This window comes from Galleria mellonella, unplaced genomic scaffold, assembly GCF_026898425.1.
Source record: "Galleria mellonella isolate WM207_F2 unplaced genomic scaffold, CSIRO_AGI_GalMel_v1 utg93, whole genome shotgun sequence".
In the NCBI taxonomy this organism is placed as follows: domain Eukaryota; kingdom Metazoa; phylum Arthropoda; class Insecta; order Lepidoptera; family Pyralidae; genus Galleria; species Galleria mellonella.
This window is the reverse complement of record NW_026442176.1, coordinates 5,297,693-5,325,638: the sequence shown is the minus strand read 5'-3', so window position 1 is coordinate 5,325,638 and position 27,946 is coordinate 5,297,693. Positions and strand designations below refer to the sequence as shown.

Below are 27,946 nucleotides of genomic sequence, written 5' to 3'. Positions count from 1 at the left end.
AATATCCAAAGTTCGTCTACTGGTATAACAGTGTCGTGTGTACGAACCCAGAAAGCTGTGAGATTTGGCTGCAGCCGGCTCTGGAGGTCAGGGTCGGAGAGGGCCCCCCGGCCGAGAGAGCCCGACGCGGAGGAGCTGCCGGAGGGCCGCTTGCCGCGCCCCGCGCGCCTCTCGCCACCGCCCCCGCCCTGCGCACCACGTCCAGTCACACCCCCGCACCGATCACACATTTCGACCTTGGAATGGCATAACGACCTTGACCCCATATTTTAAGCACTATGCGTTGACAACCCTACGGAAACTCCTGAAAAAAATAATCCCCCTATGCACTTGACGATGACAGTGACGGACTTAGGGGCGGGATTTATGTACGACTTTAAAGGTTGAGGAAAATAAATTACAAAACAATGTTGATTACGGGTAGTATGGTGTGGACGTGCTGGTAACAAAATAAAAAGGAATGTATGAATGAATGACTAATTCATTCATTCGAATCGATTCAAAATGCCGTTAAATAGGTATTGGATTTGATTTATTTATTTTGCACATATAATTAACATCGTCACGCTCGTTTAAAATCGGTATCTGTTTTTTTTTTTACAACTTACAACTCAAAAATCAATAATTACTAAGTACTAAATCAAACGTTGTAAAATATTTAATGAATCTATCAAAATCAGTTTGGAAGCACGTGCTTCGCGTTAAATAAATTATATTTTTAAATTAATATGAAAAAGTGTCAGATAGATGAACCAGATCGTGTACTGAGTCACCCTCGTGTTGTTCTCGCTTGATAAATTATGACCGGCGGCGTTTAAAACAAAATTAACAGGATCATAAATTGGATACCGATTTTCGAACACTCCTATGACTATTTGAATGCAATCGAAATTGAATTGGGACCTTTTATCGCTTAATATTGTACAGCGACAAATCGTGTCTTTTTTTTCTTAATTAACATTTGGACGTGTTTCGAGCGTCAATTGTCATATATCGAGTGTTAATTATTATAATAAAGATAAGGAGATTTGAATTACATACGAAAGAGTCATTTCTACATCTCTAATTGCAAACGGTGTTTTGGTCAATAAAATTAAAAGAAGGTAATATCTTTTTTTTTTTTTTAAATAACTATTAAAAACATTAATGATCTGTAAAATGTATTACATGTGATGGCATACACAAAATGGCGTATGGCAACACAAAATACATATATATATTTGTAATGACCAAAACGACGTTAGGTATATCTAATATCTACTACAATTCAAGCCAAGTTAGTCGAAATGATAGTGCCATTTGCATGCGAAGAAGTAAACAGAATGGATGATAGTATCTGCCACCGTATAGTGCCCAAAGTGAAGCATCGAGATGTGTGATCGTGTAGCGACTAAAAGCATCTAGATCTATACATAATAACTAGTTTAGTTATAGCAATAATGACAAATATATACAGAAGTTAAAGGTAACGACACTTCTACAGTTGTATCGTACAAACTTCTGGTCATTCCAGAAGTACTTACCTAGGTGAATACCTGGACAGGGTGAAATTAAAATCAATAGCAAAATAGTAAAGCTGAGAATTAACCCACGCTTCCGGACATAATTAGAAGGAAAATTTTGTTAATAAAACGTTCCAAAATAAACATTTTGAGTCTCCTATGTTAACGCAAGAGCTGAAGGGGGAAAGGGATTGTTAGCAATGGAGTTTGACATCCCCATTGCTAGCAATATGCCCTATTAGGTCGCCCTCCACGTGGTTCCCCCTGGAAACCATCGTGAACAATTCTTGTTGAATTCGTCACGATAGGGTAACTGACCTGCTTCATCCTCACCTATCATCCTTCACTGGTGCCCCGCCGGTGTCTACCGATAGCGTGGATGGGGTTACCATTCCATTATATACCATAAAAAAAAACTCAACAGCTGAACGCGTGTTAGTATGAGGGACTCAAAATAATTCTATTTCAACGCATATTTCGTTGCTAAGAATTAATAATTTCACACTGCACTTTATCAATAATATAACTTATATATATAAAAAAATTGGTATTGAATTAACGTAGACAGTGTCGTTATTTTTTTTATTATTATTATTACTATTTGCACTATTATTAAAAACATTTAAATGCATAATAGACACCATAAGTAGATTAAAATCCCAATAATTCAACAAAAACATATAAATATAACGAGAAATGTCCAATTTTCTTTATAATTATGCATTTAAATGTACTAATATTCATTAAATATATTTAGAATGATTATTATCGAAGTATATTATAGTAAAGTCTTCGATAACAATCGATATATTAAAATAAATAGAGTTAGCATCTTATAATTAAGAATGTTTGCCATTATTAAGATTCGTAAGAAAATACCAAATAAATTTATAAACACGGGGAAGCTGAAATTAGTTAATGGAACTGGCTGAAAACCAGCGCGGTGCAGCTGTTCACATTGCACTGGGTCACTCACAGCATCAGCTGAGCCGGCTCCTTTTGCCGAGTATGGGACATTTTTTGTATATGTTATTTATATTTTATATTGTAATTGTATGGCAATAAATGTTTCTATTCTATTCTAAAATAACTTTTTCATCTTCTTGGTTGCACAGTTAAGCAACTGAAACGATTTTGACAAAATTTTATATATTATATATATAAAGCCTTAAAAATTCAACTTTTTTTTTAAATAAACTCCTTAGAGTTAAATGGGCTGTAACATAACGTATGTATACGAACATTTTTTTTTTAATACGTTTGTTCCGTTTGGAACAGGCTAAGGTCGGAGACCATGCTGCCTAGTCTTCAAAAAGATAATTTGTGTATACGAACAATTTTATGACAGAATTTTTTTTTTTTATTATACCATGAAGCTAGTGAACAAGCATACAGCCCGTCTGATGGTAAACGGTCACTGTAGTCTATGAATGCCTGCAACACAAGCGGTGTCACGTGCACGTTACTGACCCTATTATAAATATTATACGTTATAAATTACCAAAGAAATATATATAGCAATATTAATTTTCACAGTCGCAACATTTCCTGCAAACGGAGTCATATTTTCGACCAATATTTTTAAATGAATTAACTGTTTAACTAAAAAACAGTTCTTTTAACAAGACCCAGTGATCATCATCATCAGGTTGTTGCAATATTATTATGAATTTATATAAAAAAACTAGCGATATACCGCAGTTTTATCCGTGGTCGTATCGTGATTCGTAATTGTGAATTTTTTGACCTATTACCATCCTCAAGAAACGAGCTATTTAATGCAAAAATGATTTTTCATATCCGTCTAGCAAATATTTAAAGAAATTTAGCTAATTTAAACAAACAAATACTTCCGTATTATTATATTAGTATAGAGTTCTAAAAGTACCGCTCATAAATACCGTGACTCCTTGGCGAATGTTTCTTATTTAAAAAAAAAATTCAATACAGAATTGCCAACGTACGTTAAATGGCCGTATTTCTTATTCATTGATAGTAAACAGCGAATGTTTAAGACAACGCATTCGGGCTACTTGATCCTATAGATTTCCAGTAAACGTTTGTTTCTCGGCACTACAGGCGCAGTAAATCTCCGCTTAGAAGACGGTTTAGGGCTGCCCTTCGTTTTACTGCCCATAAAAACACATTTCGGGCTCTCTTCTCCACTTATTGTTGCTGTCAGGTACGTAAATGTACTCTATTTATAGTACATATAGCGTCCGATTTTGTGTGCACACGCAAATTGTAAACTGAAATTGTGAGAAGTACTAAATTTTATAGAATGTTAATTATTCTAACAAAAGGTTATGAATTTTAACAGTCTATTTGGTAAAGCTTCCAAGTTAATAGTTACATTTTATCAACTTATTTTTTTTCTGTTAATTTTTTTTTGTTTTTATTTTTACGTCTATGGTCATTAATTTTTTTTTTTGACATTATCACTATATGGACCAGATTACTTGTTTATTCAGCTTCAAATTCCTTTTTTTTTTTTTAAATCCTCGATACGAAGTTGAATGAAAAAGGAGCATTTTATTTTTAATTAACAATATCTCTGCAACTAATGATCGCACAGAAAGTTGAAGGTGGTTTCCGAAATCTTGGATAAATTTCTATGAAGATAAGTCATTGTTTTATTAAAAACAATTTTTTTCGTTCTTGACATGTTTTTGAAAATGCAACAAAAACAGGACTTTTGAAGGTTTATTTTAAAGTAAAGCGCTAAATCGAAAATATTGAGGAAACCCCTTATGTTTAATTGTAAAAGATAAGTGTGCCTTACCTTTTACAATTACCTGTAAGTCTAAGTGTACCTTTTACAATTCAATATAACTACCCACAAAAATCCCACAAAGTTTCAATTTTATCCATTCAGCCAATTCTTTGTTTTACTCGATCAAATATTTGAAAAAGTTGAAGGATCACATTTTTCGTACCAAAAAGCTCATGATCTTTAAAAAATGAAAACCTAAATTCTCGGCTTTTAGCACATTTTTATTGCAGTATTTAAAAATTGTAAATTTAATTAGAAAAATCAATTAATAATTTTCTGAAGCATCGAATTTAAAAGAATGTTTTATGGAAATTTTTTTTTGAGAAATTTTTCTTCAGTGATTTAGATCAGTGGATGGATTCTGAATACATCCATTCATCTCTCTTATCTGTGACGGTGCCACGAGCGTCTACAGCTCGCGCTCAGCGGTCCGAGACGTGCAGTCAGACTCGTGCTCGAGTCATAGCCACTCATGACTAAAGATCAACGAATTGACTCCGAAACTAGTCGAGCTTTTTCAATCTAATTATACGTAAATTAAACCGGTAGTTATTACATTAAAATATACAGTATTTGTTATTGTACTAAAGCTTTCCAGGGTAAGCGTGTTGGGAGACTGTAGAACTCACCCAGTTGATCAAATATATATATATATATATATATATATATATATATATATATATATATATATATATATATATATATATATATAACAGAATAGAAACAGTTACATTATAATAATAAATTTACGAAACTTTAAAGGCTCGCCAAAAACTTGTGCCACTTTACGATCCGACTAAAAAAATAATAATTAAAAAGCCTTGTAAACGTCATAATATCGATGATAAATATATATCGATTATAATAATAACAGTGATCACCGGGGACATTACTAGTAATTTAAATAAAATAAATCGCGGCCATAATGTATAGTGATTCATTTAACAACCAACATTTCCGGTATGGGAAATTTGGTGATGCCTGTGTGGGCGTAGCGACTATGGCGAATTCCTTTTGGCAATGCTAATGTCATTGATTGTCAGATAGTTACAGATTGTGCAAGAACTACACTACTATTTTCCTGTGTTCTCTCTTTATTTTCTTCCATCATTTTCTTCTGTTATATGTGTGCTATTAAGTATTTGTTTGTATATATATATATATAGGGCATAGCCTTTTAATGTAAGGCAATGGGCCTTTTAATGTAAGGACATTGGGCCTTTTAATGTAGGGCAATGCCCCAGGAAGGTAGGAGTAGCCTATTCTATGCTGGGACTACACGGCGATACTATTAATATGTTTTGTTCAATAAAGAACATACAATTTTAATATTTAAAAAAATTGTTTGTATTTTTTGTTCTGGCAATGTTAATTTTTTTTTTTTTTTGTTATTATGTATAGAATATTTTTTTTTCTAAATGGCAATATTGTATTGTTTGTCATTCACAAATACACACAAAAAAGTCTTGTGCTGAAACGTGTATTGGTTCAATAAACTATATTAAATCATCGTGCCTCCCACCAAATTGTTTATAATTACTCCTCTCCATCCAAAGGTTGCCTGGAAGAGATCGCTCTTAGCAATAAGGTCGCCCATTGTTTTCTAATTGTGATTATTTCTTGTAATTATTTATATTTATAATAAGTTTACTATTGTAATCTTTTGGAGGAAACAATAAAGGGTATCTATCTATCTGTCTATTTTATTTATTATATATTAAGAAACTTGAATAGTGAATATGGAGACACTAAACACACTCGTTACATAACGTTGGAAAATTTTACTTCACTACAGGTAAGCGCATTTGACGTGAATTATCGAACTTTCATTTAACATATCCATTGATGTATCAAATTAATATATTATTCTAATGCATTTATTTTAATAATATTGTAATTTAAACACACGTTACAAAGTTATTACCGATCACATTCACGGCGAGAAATACGCATCGACGAACGAAGATTAATACGCGTTTACGTATTTTTACGAGCGTCACATAATCGATCGAAAATCGGACAATAATTTAAAAGTGTCATTAAAATAAATGGTCATAAATATATTTACTTTTACATGGTTTTATATCGAATATGCAATTCAACATATTCGATTATCATATTTTGATTATTGTAACCCCCACGGGGGGTTACAATAATCAAAATATTGTAATCAATATGTAGGAGAGCGTTGATTGAAATAATAAAGAGTAGAAGAGGCAAAATGCTGGGCCACCTTATACGACATGACGATTTTTTTAAGAGCATAATAGAAGGAAAGATAGAGGGCAAAAGAGGAAGAGGAAGACCGAGGATTAACTACATGGGACAGATAAAGGAAACACTAGGCGTCATGTCGTATAGGGAGATAAAGGATATGGCCTGGGATAGAGCTGGCTGGAGGAAGATGCATGGATTGGTTGCACCGACAAGAGGAAACTCTTAAATGGAAATGAACCCCCACGGGATTAAATCAACAATTCAATTTTGTTCAATATAAAAAAAAAATACAAAGTGTAAATTTGTAATTCTCTGTCAACATGCGTAATTATCGAGAAATACAACAATAAATCCCTCTCTGGCAAGTTTGATTAGAAAACATTCAATTTATTCCTAGTCCTTCCGATTGTTAATTTTTTTTACAACACAGAGGGCAAACGAGCATGCGGTCACCTGATGGTAAGTGACTACCGCCGCCCATGATCACCCACAACACCAACGGCATTGCAGGTGTGCTGCCGGCCTTTTAAAAAGGAATATGCTCTTTGCGTTTGAATATGCGCTTCCAATTGAGTTTCGTCGGGAGGAAAGGGATTGTTAGCAATAGAGTTTGACAGTCCCATTGTTAGCAATTTGCCCTATTAGGTCGACCTTCACGTGGTTCCCCCTGAAACCATCGTGAACAATTCTTATTGAATTCGTCACGATGGGCTAACTGACCTGCTTCATCCTCACCTATCATCCTTCACTGGTGTACACCGGCGGGGCCGGTGTACACCGATAGCGCGGGTGGGGTTACCATTCCATTATCACTTATTAAAAATATATAAAAAAAAAATGAGTTTCGTCTTTTAAATATCGTTAAATGACATGACAATACTTAATTATTCTATTTATGTTCATTATACCTTATTGTATCATATATATTATACATTACATTATTGCCTGGGTACCTCTGTCCCATTCGTGTTTCAACCGTGAAACAGTTGTGTTTACATGGCTGTGTTTCGGTTTGAAGGGTGGGATATGGCGTGAATTTACTGGGTACAGAGGAATAACATCTGAGTCCTCAAGAATGGCGACGCATGGGGTGTATCATGGGCAAAACAGTATACTCTGTTATGTCCATGGTACTGCTCGTGTCTATAGGCGACGGTTACCACTTTCGATCAGGTGGGCCGTCAGCTTGTTTGCCATTCTAAGTTGTATAAAAAAAAAAAAAACATTAAATAATATATTGATTATAATAAATGGAGCGACAACCTCAAATGCATTACAGACAGTCAGTGGATGCAAGTGGCTCGGGACCGTTCTTTATGGCAGTCTATGGGGGAAGCTCATGTCCAGCAGTGGACGGATAATGGCTGAAATGATGATGATGATGATGATGATGATGATGATGATGATGATGATGAAATGAATAATATATTATTATATTCATATAAGGATAAGCAAATGGAAGTGGCAATAGAGTGGTTACATAGCTCGAAGAACCGACAACCGATGGGGAAGAAAGGTTCTTGTGTGGCGACCCAGTACGGTAAAACTTAGTGTAGAACTATCCCCCACTAGATGGAGTGACGACCTGAAATGCGTTGCAGACAGTTAGTGGATGCAGGTTTTTTTTTATACAACATAGAATGGCAAACAAGCTGACGGCCCACCTGATGGAATGTGGTGAATTTTTCCACCACTAAACAACGGGAGCTGTGCATTACATGCCTCTTTCCACTTCAAAACAGATATGGCAGTGAAATTATAGGGTATGGAAACATAACCCCATAAGTAAAGGTATTGTTAATAATGGAGTCTCATAGCTCTATTGCTAGCAATATACCCTAGGTGGATCTGCCACCTCCGCGCGGTTCCCTCTGGAAACAACCCTGGTTAATTCTTATGAAATTCTTCACGATGGGTTAACTGGTCCTCTTCCATCTTCCTCTATCATCTCTCAATGATATAGCCTCGCCAGCATATACCGACTACGCAGACGGGGTTACTTCTAAAAAAAAAATTTAGTCCTTAGAAATGGCAACAAATAAAACGTATCATGGGTATCATGGTGTACTTTATAAAATCCAAGTTGCTGTTCGTGTCTACAGGCGACGGTTGACTTAAACAGACGAACTTGTTTTTCTATTCTAAATCATAAAAGATTCGAATTACGAAATTACAAAAAAAAAATATAATAAATTTTAAAATTCGAATTACAAAATTACAAAAAAAAAATATAATAAATTTTAAAATTCGAATTACAAAATTACAAAAAAAAGCAATAGAAAACTTAATTTATAACCATAGACAATGTATAATGAACTCGATAGAAACATGTTAACATTATAAGTGAATCATGTACAACAGAATAGAATACAGCACGACACCGCCGTGGTGACACGATAGAACCGGTATTAAATGTATATAAATTTACTTAAAAAACGGGCCATGCCCACACTTAGGCGAATTGGTTATTATCTCATTCCATATGTACTCATAAGATTCATTACACACTTATTGGCTAGAGAGCGAATAAAAACCATTTTTGTGTGTCCCTAGTGATGGGAAAGGTGTCGATATTCTTGTCTATAAAATACTATATGCATACTAAAAATTTGTAAATAAGAAACGAGCTTTAATCTTTTATCGATACAATGTGGAGATATTGTATAGACGACTAACTGTAAGTAAGAAAAAAAGTTGTCAAAATTATATATATTTATAATATTACATCGCTATACTTCTAGAAATTGCAACTCGCATTACTAATATGACGTGTCGCGAACTGGTGTTAAAAGTTTTTAAAAAATATAAAATCATTAACCGAACCATAGTAAAAAGTAGTAATAAAATAATATGATACCTATATTTTGTTTGCCATTTACCATAGACAATTTAAATAAAATCTATATGAATGAATAAATGAAAACTCTTTATTGTTCCCTTAAAAAAATTATATAGATTATAAAAAATAACAATATGTGTTCAAAAAAATGGATAATTAATTACATAAACTTAATGACATAAAAACGAGATAAAGAGGCAAAAATTGGCGGCCTTATCGCTAAGTAACTTGTAATTATTTCTATCGTATTCGACAGAGAGTTTACCCTCTATATCCTAGAGTCTAGATGATCACGTACAGCGCGGTTTCAGGCACGATTCCTCCTACGAACTATCAGGTATTATAATAAGCTCGCTGTGGAAGATTTTTCAAAAGACTACAACATGGAATTCTCAAAAAAAGGACGAACAGTTCCTTCAAGTCGGCAACGCGCGCGTAATGTCCCTGGTGCTGCAGGCGTTCATTGGCTACGGTAACCGCTTACCATCAGGTTAGCAGCTTTTTGCTTGTGCTTCTTTACCACTTCGTATGTAGATAAATTTGAATTTAGATCAACTTTTAATGCATTCCGTATACAGTTTCCTATCGACATATGGTCGCATCAATTGCTCCAGCACATCACTAGTAAGAAACCAGTTCGCGTGTTAATTGCGGTACCGAATTCGTATCGAAACCATTTGAATATCCGTAATTTATGGCAACGGCGGACATAAGCGAGTATCATCTCTACTTGAGCCAACTATCTGTGTTAATGTACGCATACATTATAACAACTAGCGTCCGAAATGGAAAGATATTATGTGCTTTTTATAATATATATTACGGAGAGTCTGGTCGATATGGCCAGTTACACCGGCTAGATAATGCTACTGGTATTCGAATAAACGACGCTGTATATTATTATTTCTACGAATTTAAAAAAAGAACACAAAAGGTGACGTTAATTAGAAGAGAACGTATAGGCATTGGTAAGCTTTTTTAAATTTCGAATGTGCCGCGTAATAGATTTTTAAATTTGGAAATATATTTAAGTACGTGTTAAAAAATTTAAACTTGTTTAAATTTGGAGCTATCAATTTAGCGTAACCCAAATTTTATTTAAAATATAATTTAGGTACATAAGTTGTATAAAATTACTCAACATAACTAAATTTTAGATTAATAAAGTCTCTAAAATCACTACAGTCTCAGTCACTACATGCAAACTTTTTAAAAATAGCCCTCTAATTAACAAATTTTGCGAAGACGTCAAATTATATGAATCTTTTAATTGCAGACTTTTAGGATTTATTTTTATTATATTTACAATTATAATTTGCTTTTTAATTATTTTTTTAAATATAATTGGCCCTACAAATACCATAATTTTCTGTATCTTTACATGAATCTTAATTCAAACATTAAATGTACAACACCCAGACTTATTAGCATAATGCTATCAAAATATCTATGTGTGTGTATGTGTATGCGTATGTGTGTGTGTGTGTGTGTGTATGTGGATGTGTATGTGTGTGTGTATGTGTATATGTAGGTGCTTACGATTACAGTGACTGCAGTAAATTTGTGACATTTATGTACTTTTTCTAACTGTAAATATATTTCTAATAATTCTCTAGATAAAACGTTGGAATGTCATGCTACTCTAGCTGGTTCGATGTTTCACACCAGTTATGGGTTTTTGTTCGATTCAAACGTAAAGAAGACTGCTGTGTTTTTGTTAGCATTTTGTGCATAAAACTTTATATACATATATATTTTTTTTAAATTTCGTGAGTTTTGTGTGAAATCTCTGGTGTTAGACTGTTGAAAATAATAAGCTCAGTTTGATGAATAATAAAAATGTATGTATTATGTGAAGTTTTGAAGAGAATAGCTAACTGTCATAATATTATATTGTTATATTTTTGTATCAATATTTTGATTATAGAACATTAATAAAAAAATATTTTTGCTTGTTCAAAATATATATATAACAAAAATATTACTTAACAAAAATACTGACAAAAATAACAAGTTATTTTGATCGTCAAAATCGTAAATGCTAACATGACCTGAAGGTTTTGTCAAAACATCCGCTGGTAGTGAATCAGTGGGCATATACCAATCTATAATTTTGTCATTTCTTTTCTCTAATAAAATGAAACTTTACTAATATGTTTAGTTCTATTGATGGACTGGATTCAACGAAGTTTCTGGGAACTATCAAAAAAAACAACATTTAGGTTTTACGTTATTTCTGCCACAAAACGTTTTAAGAAACAACCTTTAATTTAAAATAATGTATTCGATTCCGCAGGGACAATGATGTCGCATTTTATTCCCAAGAAATAGGGCCTCTTGCGAATAAATCCTGTATATGAGTTACGATAACATCAGTTTAATTCAGCATCTGAAGATACGCAGTATAGAGGAGTTTCAGTTTTTCTGTATGAAATACCAACATGCTTAGTTGTAAAATCGAAGACATCGCTTAGCAGCATTCCAATGAGATTGATCATTATTGGAGTTAAATTGGCTTAAGTAACTCACTGCGTAAGTATCATGGTTGTATTTATGCAATGGTTAAGACAGCCAATTAATGCCTGATAATAATAATCACCTGTAGGTTCAATTTCTTTTGAGCATTTGAAACCGATTTTTTTGCATTTCAAACCTTTTTAACAAACTTTCAATATACGTACTTTGACATATTTTAATAATATTCTCTCACAAGATATATTTATGCCTATGAAATAATTAATAATACCAAGATCTTTATGAAAAATAATTTTCCAACTCACATTTGAAGTTGTCAAATGTTACTTCATTTTTATACATAATTAAAAGATCATCAACATATATGGCTATAACCAAGGAGTCTGTATTCGAAATATTTTTAGTAAACACGCAAGGTTCTGATGGTGTTTGAGTGAATCCTAGTTGACAAAGTTTGTTTTAACTTTATATTCCAAGCTCTCGTTCTTGTTTCAAACCATAAATTTTTCAATAAGCATACATTTTCATCTTCCTTTCTCTGGACAAACCCTTCTGGCTGATCCATATAGACTTCTTCTTCCAAATCACCATATAAACATCCATATGACGTATTTTGTATCTTCACTGCTTGAAACACGAACGATGAGGAGCGTACAACGAGAAAAAGTCGCATAATAGTCTACACCTTCTATTTGTGTAAAACCTTTAGCTACTAAACGAGCTTTATATTTGACTATATTTCCTTCAGCATCTCTTTTCAATTTGTAAACCCACTTAGATGGAATACAAGATTTAAAGCTTGGTTTTTCCACCAATACCCAAGCTTTCCTTTTTAATAAAGCATCATACTCATTATTCATCGCAGTGATCCAGTCATTTTTATCATCTCTTGTAATTGCGTCACGATAAGTCAAAGGATCACCGCACAGCAGATCATCGCTAAGAGTATTATAAGAAAAATAGTTTGGAGGTTTACGTATTCTTTCAGGGTACCTTCTTCCAGATCTATCATCATTAGAATTATTGAAGAACCCGATTTGAGATGAAGAATTAATTATATTACCTGAATGTACAGTCTCCATTCCTTGATTGCGTACCTCTTCAGTACTGACTGAATTGTGATCTTGTTCCTCAATTGCTATATCACCACCTCCGCCAATTGAAGGAGAAGATAATGAAGCTTCTTCTGAGGATGAGGTCTTTGAAAATAAGTAACTTGTATCACAGTTTACATCGTCTGCCTTTTCAATTGTTAGTCCTGTAAACTTATCTTCAAAAAAAGTTACATCTCTCGATTTTACTAACTTTCTAGGTATTTTCGCACTTCGGAAATAGTAACTTCTAGGATCATCTGAATATCCTATAAAAATATGTTCAGTTGCTTTCATATGTTGTTCTTTGGCAAGAAGGAACATGAACTAAAGCTCTGCATCCGAAACTTTAAGATGAGATAAGTTAGTTTAGATCCGTACCATATCTAAAAGGAGTTTTCCAAAAGTGTGGCGATTTTTTCAGAAAAATATATATATCTTGTAAGTGGTGAAAAAAACATGCAATCTCCATAAATTTTATTTCACTAATTTTGCTGACTAAATCGTAGTTTTTTGATACCATTTGAAGCCAAATAATCAAAATTCATGTTTTCAGAATTATCAGAATCATCATTTTTATTTTTGAGCAGTTTCATAACAATAGATAAAAATAAAACTTTGATTTGACTTCTGTCTTAGAAGATATAAAATAATATATATAAACCTGGTAAAATCGTTATAAAAGTAATAAAGTATTTATTACCTTGAAAATTTTTGAAATTAATAAATCTGTGTGAATTAATTCTAGTACTGACGTCTTTCTTACTTTTCAACCGTTTAAAAGGTTTTCTTGCTTGCTTACCCTCCACGCAGGGTATGCATGGTTCCTTGTCAACCTCCTTGTCTCCACAACTCTCTGTTTCTGATCCATACTATCACAGAGATGTCCTAATCTCTTATGCCAAATTTTAAAGTTTGAGAGTTCCTGTTATATTTTGTGGCAAGTTAATAGAACAATTAAATTATACATTCCACCACTAAAAGAACCGTGCAAAATAGGGTTATTAGCAAAAGATACATCACAAGATTTATAAAAGTTACAACCATTTTTATCAAAAACAACAGAAAAATCTTTTTCGACAACTTTCTTTACGGAAAGAAATTACATTTTAAACTAGTTTAAATAACATTATTTATTTTTGATAAAAATAATTGATACCTCACCAAAACAGCTGGCAATTTTTGTCCGTTTGCTACAGTTATGTTACTATCTATAGAACGATAATTTTTTAGCCATTCAAAATTAAATATGTCCCGATGCTCCAAATTATCCATTTATCATTCTGGTTATTTATGACATCGCCACTTGACAAGCAATCTGTTGTATCTTCTACGTTTTGTTCAATTTTCGACATATTTGCCTTTTTTACCTTTTTAATAGGGCAATCAGGGCTCTTATGTCCAGGTTTTCTACATTTAAAACATATAATAGGTTTCTTCGTCTTCGCTTTTAATTGTGAAGTACGAAACGCTGCAACATCATCATTTTGAGCCATCTTTGACATTTCACTCAATAACTTCGTCTTGACCATTTCTGATGTTACTTCGAGGTTTGAATGTTCTAGAGCCATTACCAGTGGATCATAACGAGATGTTAGTCCACCTAATAAAATCGCAGCAAGAGAGCTATCTTCAATTGTTTTGCCAATATCTGCCAAATTCTGGGCAAAATTAATGTACGACCAATATCGATAAAATCTGATGGAGGCAACACGACGTAATGACAACTTCCGAGAAGACTTTGGTCTTCATATGCCTTTTGTAATGCATACCATGCCTCTTTCGCTGACGTTGCTGATTTTTGCACCATCCACAGAAAGACAAATTTTTGACAATGCTTTCTGGTCATTACGTGCTTTTACATGGGAAGGTGTATCGTCAGACGATTCATAACCATCTATTGTATTACACAACTCTTCGTGCACCAACAGCATTCTCATTTTGAATTTCCATGCCGTATAATCTTCACGTTTCACCAACATTTTTATACAATTCAAATTCATCCCAATTATAAATGATAGAATTTCTTTTAAATAAATTCCTTACCTTCGTGCTGATAACGAATGTTGAAAATAATAAGCTCAGTTTGATGAATAATAAAAATGTATGTATTATGTGAAGTTTTGAAGAGAATAGCTAACTGTCATAAATTATTATATTGTTATATTTTTGTATTTAATATTTTGATTATAGAACATTAATAAAAACGACTATAGAGTTTTTACAACATAGACGACGGTAACTCAGTTTCTCAGCAGACGGGCCGTATGCTTATTTGCCGCTATAGTAGTATAAAAAAATCGTAATAAAAAAAAATGTTACGTTATTTTAAAACTAAACATTTTCTCTCTATTTTACTGAATCAGCGGGTCTACCATGAAATGAAATTCTGAAATTTCGTAGTCAATTTCGTGTTTTTGTATATACCAAAATCGGACCAATAAATGGAGTTTAACATTTCGTTCGTCGTACATCCTATCATAAAAGTCCAAAGGAACGATATTTTAACATTTTTAATATTTCCAAACGGCATGTATTATGTAATTTTAACATCAAATTTCTGTTTTGTTTGGCTCCGAAATTTCAAAAAAAACATTTTATGCTAGGCCCTCTGATCTAATTTTACGGAAGTCTATATCAACCTGTAGTCATTACAATAAAATATTCTTGCTTGCTAAAAAAAAACTGACTTCAATTCTGACAAAACCAGTTATTTTGATCTAAAAACTAAATTACTGAACTGATTTTGATAAAACTTTTATAGGACCAATCTGTAAGTATATCCTATTAGATAAAAAAAGAATTTACTAAATCGGTTTAGAACTGATGAAGCTGTGAACATAAAAAAAAAACAGGTGATACGTAATTCACCAGGTCATTTAGTTTAAAATAAAGTACAAAGGGAATGATGTCGCATTTTATATACAGAAACCTCTAAATAAATAGAGTTAGATAAATCTTTTAATTTGCATGAAGATACCTTGTGTAGAAACACGTGTTGCAAAATGTGCATGGATGGCATGGCGGTCGGAGGTTCATGGTTAATATGCAATGGTTGTAGAACTTCTGGTAATAATAATAGTAGTCAATCTTGGATTATTATTTTTTTATACAACTTGAATAATGTGATTTTTTTTACCATGGACATAACAGAGTATACTGTTTCGCTCATGATACCCCCCATGCGTTGCCATTCCTGAGGACTCAGGTGTTATTCCTCTGTTCCCAGTAAATTCACGCCATATCCCACCCTTCGAACCGAAACACAGCCATGCAAACACAGCTGCTTCACGGTAGAAACACGAATGGGACAGAGGTACCCAAGCAATCGACTTTTATACAAAGTCTCCCTCTGGTAAGTCTTACACTCCTATACCAATACCTAACATAATAATACGTATGGTAAAAACGTAAACTAAAAAACAATACCCCGAACAATAATACCGGGCCGTAAAACCACGATCTTATCATAAAAACGTGAATTCGAAAAGCTACACTTTTTTCAAGCAAGTATCAGTTTTGGGCAAACGTTTTTTTTTGGCATATTTACGCCGAGCACAATGCATCGAATCATGACTATACTGAGATAGATGGAATATGGCGTTAAAAAAACGATCCACGCTGGTGATGTTCAATTTAAGTGGATGGCCGGCGTGCATAAAAACGAAAGTGCATCTAATGTTGTATTGAAACATTCAGTGATAAACTGGCTGTGTTTGGATGTGGTAAAATTATTTTCCAAAAATGATTCAGAAAAATATATATATTGTGTGGGAAAAAAAATTAATCAACATAAATTTTATTAACTAATACAAAATTTTTTAGAAAATAAAAAAATCATGTTTTCAAAATTTTGAATCATCATTATCATATAATAATAATCTCGACCTGGCGAGGTCACGAGGTGACCGAAATGTGGGGGGTGACATCCACCGAAATCATTCCAATCGTTATGTCGGTGAACGGTCATATCCCAACCAGTCTGGAACAACATCTCAGACGGTTGGGATTCCGAGGCGGCTCACTCCCGGGAAAGATGCAGAAAGCGGTGCTCTTAGATTCTGCCCGCATTATACGCCGGTTTCTCTCCCTGGGGCCCTGAACCCCGGCCGACTGTGCTTCTTTACTTGCCATTTCTCCTTAAGAGGGAAAAAATTTTTGTGAAATTTAAAAAATAATAATAAAACCTTTTATTTATTTCCATATTCCTAATATATTTACAGTATTGTTAGTATCTAATCTATTTATAATTTTTCTTAATAACTAATTGTTAGTGTAATTCTTTCTTAGATTTTTGGACATGGGCCCCTCTTTGGGTGAAGGCCTCCTACATCTTTCTCCACAACTCTCTGTTTCTGCCTATCATAAACCAGTCTTTTCCTATATATTCTGTTATATCATCAGTCCACCGTCTTATTAGTATCAGAGTTTAAATGCCCACTGTTGAACACAAGCTTCCCTCTTGGGAGATTTTGCCAGTAGTTTAAATAAATAAATAAAAATAAGCTATCTCACAAAAACATTCTACATACTATTACAGTAATTGGTAAATAGCCGATCAAAATTAAAATGCCACATCCAAAATATTTAACATCGTCGTATCTCGTTGCAACAAAAGGTAGATTTGGTAACGAGATGTGATATGATTTTTTGTGAACCCGGCTCGGGGTTGTAGGGGGCGCAGGGGGTGCGGGGTCGGCGAGGGTTCAGGGGCGGGGTACAGCGGGTAGTCAGATGGATTCCGGAACGCAACGCATTGTCATACTTTTGTTAGCATATCGCTGCAAAATATAGCCATATCGATAATTTATGGAGGCAACACGACGTAATACGTGAGAATACGCGGCCGGGTCGACGTGTGATTTTTCATTTTTTACATCTACACAACAGTTAGGGGACATTTTTAATATGTATACATTGTAGAGTACAGCTTTTTTTATGCATACTGTTGTTAAATTTATATTTAAGTAAATGATTATATATATATTTTTTCTCAAACATGCTTGGAAATGTGAGCATTATTTTGACAATCTTTTTCGATATAAATCAAAATTGCCGTACTGGTGCGGGCAGCGGCCGGCAAAAGTTGTATGAAAATTCATATCAGTCATGTTTTGCGGCCAGATAAATTACTATGTAAACTCATATCTGTCCTGTAATTTAAAAATGGAATGACCTTTTACTTCGAAACATGGCTACCAAGGAGGTAACTAATAAAAGGTTTTATTTAAATTTCGAACTGGCTTGCAAATAGAAAGCTGTTTATTGAAAAAAAAAAACATAGGAACATTATGGCGCGCGAAAAATTATTATTGTTCGTCATTAAACTTAAAAAGTAAAATTGTGTTTTTGATTTCCGCGCATTGTTTGAGAAAAGTACTATACAAGCCTTGGCCACAACTAGGCATTGATGGACTCACGTATGTGCGCCTCGACTGCGCCTCGGCCCACATTTGCACGTTCGTCCACCAATGCCTCAGTTGCTGGCCGCTGCAGTAATGTACTATTATTCTTATTTCAGCCGTTAACAGTCCACAGCTGAACATTGGCCTCCCTCATAAGGAGGAGGCCTGTCAAACGTGGCAACTACTTTGCCAATAGTACTAGTAGTAGACAGATTGGCAACCGCACTTGTTTTGACGATGTTTTAAGAGGGAAGCTGGTGTTCATCCCTCGACCACTAAGTTCCTCTAGTCGCCTCTTACGACACCCACGGGAAAGAAAAGGGTGGCCTATTCTATGCCGGGACCACATGGCACTAAGTAGGTACCATAGATTATAGAATACATGTAGGTACATTATTTCTCTCTAGACCAAAAATAGTCTGACTTTTTATTCTTAGTATTTCTATCACAGATTCCTTAGTTTGTGTTTGAATAAATCAATCAAATAATCAAAATATTACTGAAAGAGCGCTTTTAATTTTTAACCGACTTAAAAAAAGGAGACTCTAAATTCGTTGTATTTTTTTATGTTTGTCGCCTCATAACTTCGTCTGTTATAAACCGATTTGGAAAATTATTTTCTTATTTGACAGAATACATACTTAAATATATATTTTTCGTCTGATAGGATATATACTTTAGTTTTTAATAGATGAGGTCGGAACTGTTAATTATTTTAATTGATAATGTTTTTATTTTTTTATAAGAAATCATTATTTGTAACTAGTCTTTTCCCGCTATTTCGTCCACACGACCGGAATATATTGATTGACCGAAATAAATTTACATTTATTTGGATACCAAATCATTTGATGACTGCTTATCGTATTGCATATTAATGCAACAGAAAAGAATTTTGAATTATTCAAAATATTAACAAATGATAATATTACTTTTGAAACTTAAATCTTGATTAATAGACAGCCCTGTGTCATACTAGCCGAGCGCTTATCGCGCCATCTTTAGTCCCGAATTGTTTATTCCCTTCACACTACACAAATTCATTGCTACATTAAAAGCAAACGATAATAAACCTTATTATGTAGCGGTTAGGGTGTTATTACGTGTTGTTTACATTTGCACGAGCGACAGGGTTACTCCATCACAGTCGCGACGCGTCATTAGAGCTTTGGGATTAACTTATTAAAGTATACTCATTTTTTTTTTTGTGGAAAAATAAAGCTCGACATGTGAGCTTTAAGCTCTGAAATTGTTTACAACGATCGCTATTTAGGTAAGAAGAGCGTTTGGTGAACTTAATTTTATCTTTGTTGAAACTATATTCAAATAGGCATGTTTACAAATACTTTTAAAACATATTTTAATAATGAGACTGTACAAAAATCTGTGACAGCATAATCATATACACATACATAAATAAATATACATATATATATATTTAAATTTTTGCTTTTACTTCGCGTTGATCGCTTATTAATTTAATTACAATTGAAGCTGTTCTCGTTCTTTGAAAAGCTACTTCTAAAATTGAAGCTGTTATCGTTTTTTACAAAGCTACTTTTAACCAAATATATTTACGAAATAATCTATTATTTATCGATGTACTTTGTTAGGATAAAAGTCGTAATTTTTTGTATCACCTCCATACAATAATAACAAACAATAAAAAAGCGGAGATATTGTTATTAAAATCGAAATTCTGGTGTACAAGGGCAATAAAAAGTGCGCAAAACACTCGTAAAACCTCTTTGCCGGGTAATAAAAACAAACCGCGTGGTGGGGTGCTGGCGGCGGGACGCCTGCGCATGAGCCACGCATAAATCTGTGCGCGCATGCGCGGCGCACCTGCGCCATAGAACAATAGGAACGCCTACGACAGACAGTGCACTGCACCGATCTCGTAACCACCAGGCCCGTGTCACTTCGAACAAATAAATGTTTGTATAAAATATATGTAACCTTTTAACGTATTAACTATCTACTGCTGAGTATAGCCCTCCTCCATAAGCGAATCAGTAACCGCAGTTAGTCTTTGGTGGTCTTTTAATAGAGACGCTGCTGTCCATCTCTCGACCATTAAGCCCCTTCTTACGACACCTACGGAATAAGAAGGAGTGGTCCATTCTATGCCGGACCACATGGCATTTCATACAACCTGTATTTGTATGAAAATATCTATACTAAAATTATAAAGAGGAAAGATTTGATTGTTTGTTTATTAAACTCAAAAACTATTAACCGATTTTTAAATTCTGCGCGTAACATAGACTTTATTGGGGGTAAAGGGATTGTTAGTAATGGAGACTGAGAATCCCATTGCTAGCAATATACCCAACCAGGTTGACCTCCTCGCAGTTCTCCCTGGAAACTATCATAGTTAATTCCTAATGATTCATCCTGATGGGCTAACTGGCCTGTTTTCATTCTCATCTATCACCCTTCACTGGTGCTCCGCCAGCGTATCCCGTTAGCGCAGGCGGGGTTACCATACCATTTTCACCCATCAAAAAAAAAACATAGACTTTATTTTATTGTTATCGAAAATTCTATCTACTCGTGCGAAGCCGGGCCACATAACTAGTATGAAATAAAACAGCTAGGCCTTTTATGACGCCCATAAATATTGATATTTTTAACAGAGGTTGGTAGCGGTATAACACTATGAATATTAATAGACTTTAGTGTTGATACTTCTATGTGGTTGCATAGATTCATTTTTCAATTTTATATAATAAGGGCAGTGCCGACTATTAAATGACATAGTGAATAAATGAAGTGAATAAAATAAATATGATAATCGCCAACAAAAAAAAAACTAATTGCTATATCTGGACGCGTAGTCCAATCAATTTAAAAAAACATCAAAACAAATGCATCTTGCTTTGCAAAATTTACCCCTTGTTAGTAATGAGAATCAACAGGCCTATTGCTAGCAATACGCCTTATCAGATCAACCTCCACGCAATTCCCCTGTAAACCATAGTGGTTAATTTTTATTCAATTAGTCACTAGTGCATCCACTGATATATCGTCCTATAATGCATTTGCCCGTAAGTCACCACTCCATCTTCCCCGTCGGGTCGGTCGTCATATATCGCGTTTACTTATTGAAAATTCTTCACCAAGCCCTTCAATATTGGTGCAATAAAGTTTAAATAGGTCAAAGGGATTGTTGATTCGTCGTCCTCCGAGCTATAACTGCCTGCGACGTATACTTATTGAATTCTTGGAAAAGTCCTTTAACATTGGTGTTTAATATATGTGTTAAATAAATATAGTACCGTTGAGTTAGTATCCCATAACACAAGTCTCGAACTTACTTTGGGGCTAGCTCAATCTGTGTGATTTGTCCGTATATATTTATTTTATTTATTTATTTAGATTTAACAACCTCATTGCTAGGAATACACCCTATCAGGTCAACCACCACGCTGTTCCCCCTGGAAATCATAGTGGTAATTTTTTGTTCAAGTGGTCACTATGGGCCAGCTGACCTGTCATCGTCCTCACCTGTCACCCTTCACTGGTGACCCGTCAACGTACACCGCCAATGCTGTCGGGGGTTGTGCGGGGTTACCATTTCATCTTCACTCATAAAAAAAGTGTTAATTTTTTTTTATACAACTTAGAATGGCAAACAAGCTGACAGCTCACCTGATGGAAGGTGGTAACCGTCGTCTATAGACATGAGCAGTACCATGGACCCTGTAAATTCACGCTATATCCCACCCTTCAAACCGAAACACAGCCATGCAAACGCAACTGCTTCACGGTTGAAACACGAATGGGACAGAGGTACCCAAGCAATCGACTTTTGTACAAAGTCTCCCTCTGGTAATTATTGGATTATACCGTTTATTCTGTTACAAAGTGTCGCCTCTGTTCACATTTCATCTATGCATTCGGCGTGCACTTTGATGGGCTAATAATAACAATTATCACGGGCGCCCGCGCCTGACGGAAGGTGACCCCGGGATGACTAGTGTTGCCAGTACGCCGCTCTGTACAAATCTTTCCAACACTAAAACTTAAATTCATTGACTTATTCAATTAGCAATAATAAAAGCAGGAATTTTTTTTTCTTTATTTAAAATAGTTTTTTGGCTCTCCTGAAAAGTGACCATTTTGAATTGAACCCTTTCTCACTAGAGGCACATTATAGTCGTTAGAATAACTCAATAAAGTGATACCATTTGGTTATAACTAAACTTTTTATACATACATTTATGTAATTATTTAATAATAATAATAGTAATATATATGTTCTTCTCTAACCAAAGTTTGTCTGTAAGAGATAAGACTAGCGATAAGACCGCCTTTTGTACCTTTATGTATGTATTTTGATATGTACTTCGTATTGTATTTCACTTGAATTGTTTATAAGTCATTGTTTATTTTTATTATTCTGTTTTTTTTTATACAACTTAGAATGGCAAACAAGCTGACGGCCCACCTGATGGAAAGTGGTCACCGTCGCCTATAGACATGAGCAGTACCATGGACATAACAGAGTATACTGTTTCGCCCATGATACCCCCCATGCGTTGCCATTCCTGAGGACTCAGGTGTTATTCCTCTGTACCCAGTAAATAATGGTGCAATAAAGAGTTAAATACATAGATAAATAACGATAAATCTCTTTATGTTTCTATATTTCAGGTATATACCAAATTTTTACATTCATTACTATAATAATTTATTTTTAATTAATATCAATTTTTACATTACATTAAAAAAACATTAATTAATGAAATATCAATTAACATAATTTTATTATAAATTCCTTGGTCATCAGTCACGCTGCGTGAAATACTGTCTTAACAATATAGGATTACATATTTTCTTTAATCTTTCATGAAATTTTGCTTTACATTTATTGTTAAAGTAACTAAACTGTTAAACTTTGTACATTAGATATTAGGATATGGTATTTCTATTAATTAACGCATTAGATGCCTACTTTATAAACAAATTTACGCTGTCAATGTTTCGGCATAAATCTAGCAGGTATAAAAAACTTTCTAAAAAAAAATCTGAAAACTAAATTAAAGTAATATCGCAATTTTCATATTAATATATTTTTCATACATATTACATACAAAGAAACTAACGAAATATATTAATTTGAACACAAAATAGTATAAAATTCCATTTTCAATGCTGGCAACATTATAAAAATTGCAATTGTAATAAGCTGCCCAAGCCCAAGGTCAGGAGGCGGCGGGCAGCCGTCGTGGTTGTTTTGTTTCAGCAACGCTGCGCAAGCGCAGCCGGTTCAAAGTCAAGGACGCCATGACCCACTTCCCGGCAAGGCTTCGGCGCGCGAGCACGTGTCGGGAACATATGGAGCGCTTTTTTGTCCTTTTCGTTTTATCAGCAGGAAGATCGCTTCAACGGTGTTCGATGTTTAATTTGGCGTCTTTCGTAATTTTATAACCGCTCTAGTTTTTCTCTCTCTGTTTCGTAAGCGTGTAGTATTTCCGAAGCAGAAGACACAATGAAGTAGACTGCTTCTAGATTACATACATCACTTAGATAAGTTAGTTTTTGTACGTTGTTAGAACAAATAGACAGATAGGTAGACTATTATCCACTACCCAAACATTATCTGGAAGGGTCTGCTTATAGATATGCTTGTAAGGCCGCCTTTTGTATCATTTCTTAATCAAAATTCATCCCCGCTTAGAATACAGAAATTGGAAGCGGCGTTCCTCTTTAAAAATCACGAAAACCTGCGGTTGCTAATTCACCTACCAAGCGTGGCAAGTGCTTTTTTTTAATGGATGATAATGAAATGGTAACCCCGCCTGCGCTATCGGTATACATTGGCATGGCACCAGTGAGAGATGAAAAAAGATGACTAAGGATGAAAGGGCAGACAGTGAGCCCATCGTGACGAATTCCACGATAAATTAGTCACGATAGTTTCCAGGGGGAACCGCGTGGAGGTTGACTCGATAGGGTATATTGATACTAATGGGGACTAAATTTCCCTTTACTAACAATCCCTTTCCCCCGCGTGGCAAGTATTTTTTTTATACAACTTAGAATGGCAAACAAGCTGACGGCCCACCTGATGGAAAGTGGTAACCGTCGCCTATAGACATGAGCAGTACCATGTACATAACAGAGTATACTGTTTCGCCCATGATACCCCCCATGCGTTGTCATTCCTGAGGACTCAGGTGTTATTCGTCTGTACCCTGTAAACCTCTAGACAGCTGAACTAATGATGATGATGATCCTATAACAAAGATTTCTAGTGTTCTGTACAACAAAATTTAGGTTTCACACAGTATACTTGGCAGATACCATCGCCCAATATATGTATAGAGCACTCTCCCATTTCGATGATACAGACACAAGCCGATAATAAAGATTGGATTACTGCAGCGTGGGCAGCGGCAGGGCTCCATCGGCTGCCTCATAAATATTCATTCATTCACACGGTTCATTATGAGAGATATCGGCTTACCGTAAACAGGTATTGCGTGCTGATATACTGAATCTTGATTTGATTAGTACCTTTCACACCTTCTTATTTGAAGCACGTAGTTTTGTATTGACAATTGATAGATCCAATATATATGTATATATATGTATATATATATATATATATATATATATATATATATATATATATTCTTACAAATAAATAAATAAATCTAATAATGTATGTAAAAAAATAATTTATGTATGAAATATTTTATCGGAGTTATAATACCTAAGTTTTTAATAATGGCGACGAATAAACGATAAATTATTATTAGATAAATTATTATTATTACCAGAGGGAGACTTTGTACAAAAGTCGATTGCTTGGGTACCTCTGTCCCATTCATGTTTCAACCGTGAAGCAGTTGTGTTTGCATGGCTGTGTTTCAACGAGCCGTTGTTTCAACAAGCTACATCCAATGGAAATTGGCCCACCTAATGGAAATTGGTAACCGTCGCCTATAGACATGAGCAGTACAATGGACATAACAGAGTATACTGTTTCGCCCATGATACCCCCCATGCGTTGCCATTCCTGTGAACTCAGATGTTATTCCTCTGTACCCTGTAAATTCACGCCATATCCCACCCTTCAAACCGAAACACAGTCATGCAAACACAGTTGCTTCACGGTAGAAACACGAATGGGACAGAGGTACCCAAGCAATCGACTTTTGTACAAAGTCTCCCTCTGCTAACTGACTTACTTTTGTTCTCTCCAGTCACTCCCCACTGGTGCCCCGCCAGCGTATACCGATAGCACAGGCGGAGTTACCATCTGATCATTATTCTTTAAAAAGAAATCACTTCCCATCGGGTATCACACACAAGCCCAAGATGTTTAAGTGGTACTAAAAAATCCATATTTTTTTAAATGTATTTGCATACTAATTAAATAATAAAAAAAATAAAAGGTAATTTTTTTAATGGGTGATAATGGAATGGTAACCCCATCCGCGCTATCGGTATACACCGGCGAGGCACCAGTGAAGGATGATAGGTGAGGATGAAGCAGGTCAGTTAGCCCATCGTGACGAATTCAACAAGAATTGTTCACGATGGTTTCTAGAAGGAACCACGTGGAAGTCGACCTAATAGGGCATATTGCTGGCAATGGGGCTGTCAAACTCCATTGCCAATAATCCCTTTCCAAAAAAGGTGATATTAATCGTGAGGTATTTTAATGCTAAATAAAAATTCGCTCAAAAATCGCAACCAATTTTGTTATACCTACGCTACTGTTCACAGGGGTACCGTATTCTATTAAGTTTTACAACAGTTGCAGCTAATCCCGTGTGAAAAGCATTACACGAGCTGTTTTAGTGAGCCATTACGTCGTATTTAAGCTTACGGCGTGTTAAAACTTTTATTGGTGCTAGGTGCGACTCTAAGATATATTAGCGTGTTTTATTGGTGTCATTTATAAAGGGTTTTTTTTTATATTATGTATTAGATAAATAGATTTATAATTTATATTTTTTCTTGATGGGTGTAAATGGTATGGTAACCCCGCCTGCGCTAACGGGATACGCTGGCGGAGCACCAGTGAAGGGTGATAGATGAGAATGAAAACAGGCCAGTTAGCCCATCATGATGAATTCATCAGGAATTAACCATGATAGTTTCCAGGGGGAACCGCGAGGAGTCAACCTGGTTGGGTATATTGCTAGTAATAGGATTCTCAGTCTCCATCACTAACAATCCCTTTCCCCCCTATAATTTATATTTATAATTGTTCCATATATAGTTATATAGCTGGAATATTTAGATGTAATAATACCTTAATTTGACCTATGATCCACAATAAAGACATTTGTATTTGAAATTTTTCACCACATCTGCCCTTCATACGCTTTTTGTTTTTACCTAATAGTTTTTTTTTTGTTTTTTTTTTTGATTGAAAATGCCCCGCCTGCGCTAATAAATAATAAATAAATATATATAATGAGTTTATAATGATATTTCCAGGGGGAACTTTGGTTGGGTATATTGCTAGTAATAGGATTCTCAGTCTCCATCACTAACAATCCCTTTCCCCCCTTTTACCTAACAGTTAGCTAATAGAGAATGCAATATGGTATTAAGCTCGCCAATTGTACAAAGTTTTATTGTGCAATAAATAATAAATAAATAAATAATAATAGTTTATAATAATAGCGTTATTTTGCCATTTCCTCTCATTAAAAGGAGAGATGTAAATTTTTGTAAAAATTATAATAATAATAATAGATAGATAAATAGATAATTTATTTGTAAATAGCACAAAATACAGATAAAATCTACAAAAATATGAGAACAAGAAACATATAAAAAGAAAAATACATAAAAACAGTGGCATAGATTAGTTCTTTTTTTCTTTCGTGTGTACCAAAGTAACATAAAATGGCTGCAACTTTATTATTGTAATAGAAGTAAATAGATAGATAGATAAACACTTTATTTGATTCATATATGATACATGTAAATTAACAACAAAATTTACTGAATTCTTAGAATCAAATAAGTTAGTTATATAAATATAAAATAATACACAAAAAAAAAATTAAATAAAATAAAATAGTCACAGTTCAGTGATAGTTTTGCTTAAAAGCAACCCACTGATTTTCAGCTGCAGCCTGAAGTCAGATTACAGAGACGCGAGGCGGAAAATACAGCCGTACGAAGCCGGGGCGGGGCGGCTAGTATAAAATAAGTTTAAAAAAGTATTACGAATATATCCATTTGTACAGATCTTACGACCACACGGCTATACGCCTACCTATGATTCACAACTGATCTCTCTCAGGGGGAAGGGATTGTTAGTAATAGGGAGGTTAGTCATTATTGCTATCAATATACTCTATCAGGTCGACCTCCACGCGGTTCCCCCTGGAAACTATTGTGACTAATTAATCGTTGAATTCGTCACGATGGGCTGGCAGGCGAGGTTACCATACCATTTTCATCCATCAAAACACCCTCACTGGTGCCCCGCCAGTGTATATCGATAGCGCGGGCAGGGTTACCATTTAATAGGCCATCACGTTATTTGCAATTTTAAGTTGAATAAAATTAAATTAAACTCAGTTACTAGGCAACACGTGTTCTTTTAATGTATCCTTCTTACCTAATCTATGCCAAGTATTAATTTCCATAGCAACACGAGTTTA

The 27,946-nt window shown here is 34.5% G+C and overlaps 1 protein-coding gene across 9 annotated transcripts in view; it reads right to left on the bottom strand.

Annotated features, from left to right (window-relative positions):
* LOC113514058 (voltage-dependent L-type calcium channel subunit beta-2) overlaps positions 1-27,946 on the bottom strand; it is a 204,184-nt gene that overhangs the window by 154,629 nt on the left and 21,609 nt on the right. For 7 of the 9 annotated variants that reach the window (XR_008253769.1, XM_052902715.1, XM_052902718.1 and 4 more), the window contains exon 3: positions 48-188. The exons of the other annotated variants lie outside the window; for them this stretch is intronic. Coding sequence is in view for 6 of the 7 variants with exons in the window: in XM_052902715.1 (XP_052758675.1) it covers positions 48-188 (141 nt within the window). In the remaining variant the exon portion in view is untranslated. The remainder of the gene's footprint in view (positions 1-47; positions 189-27,946) is intronic. 9 annotated transcript variants of the gene reach the window in all.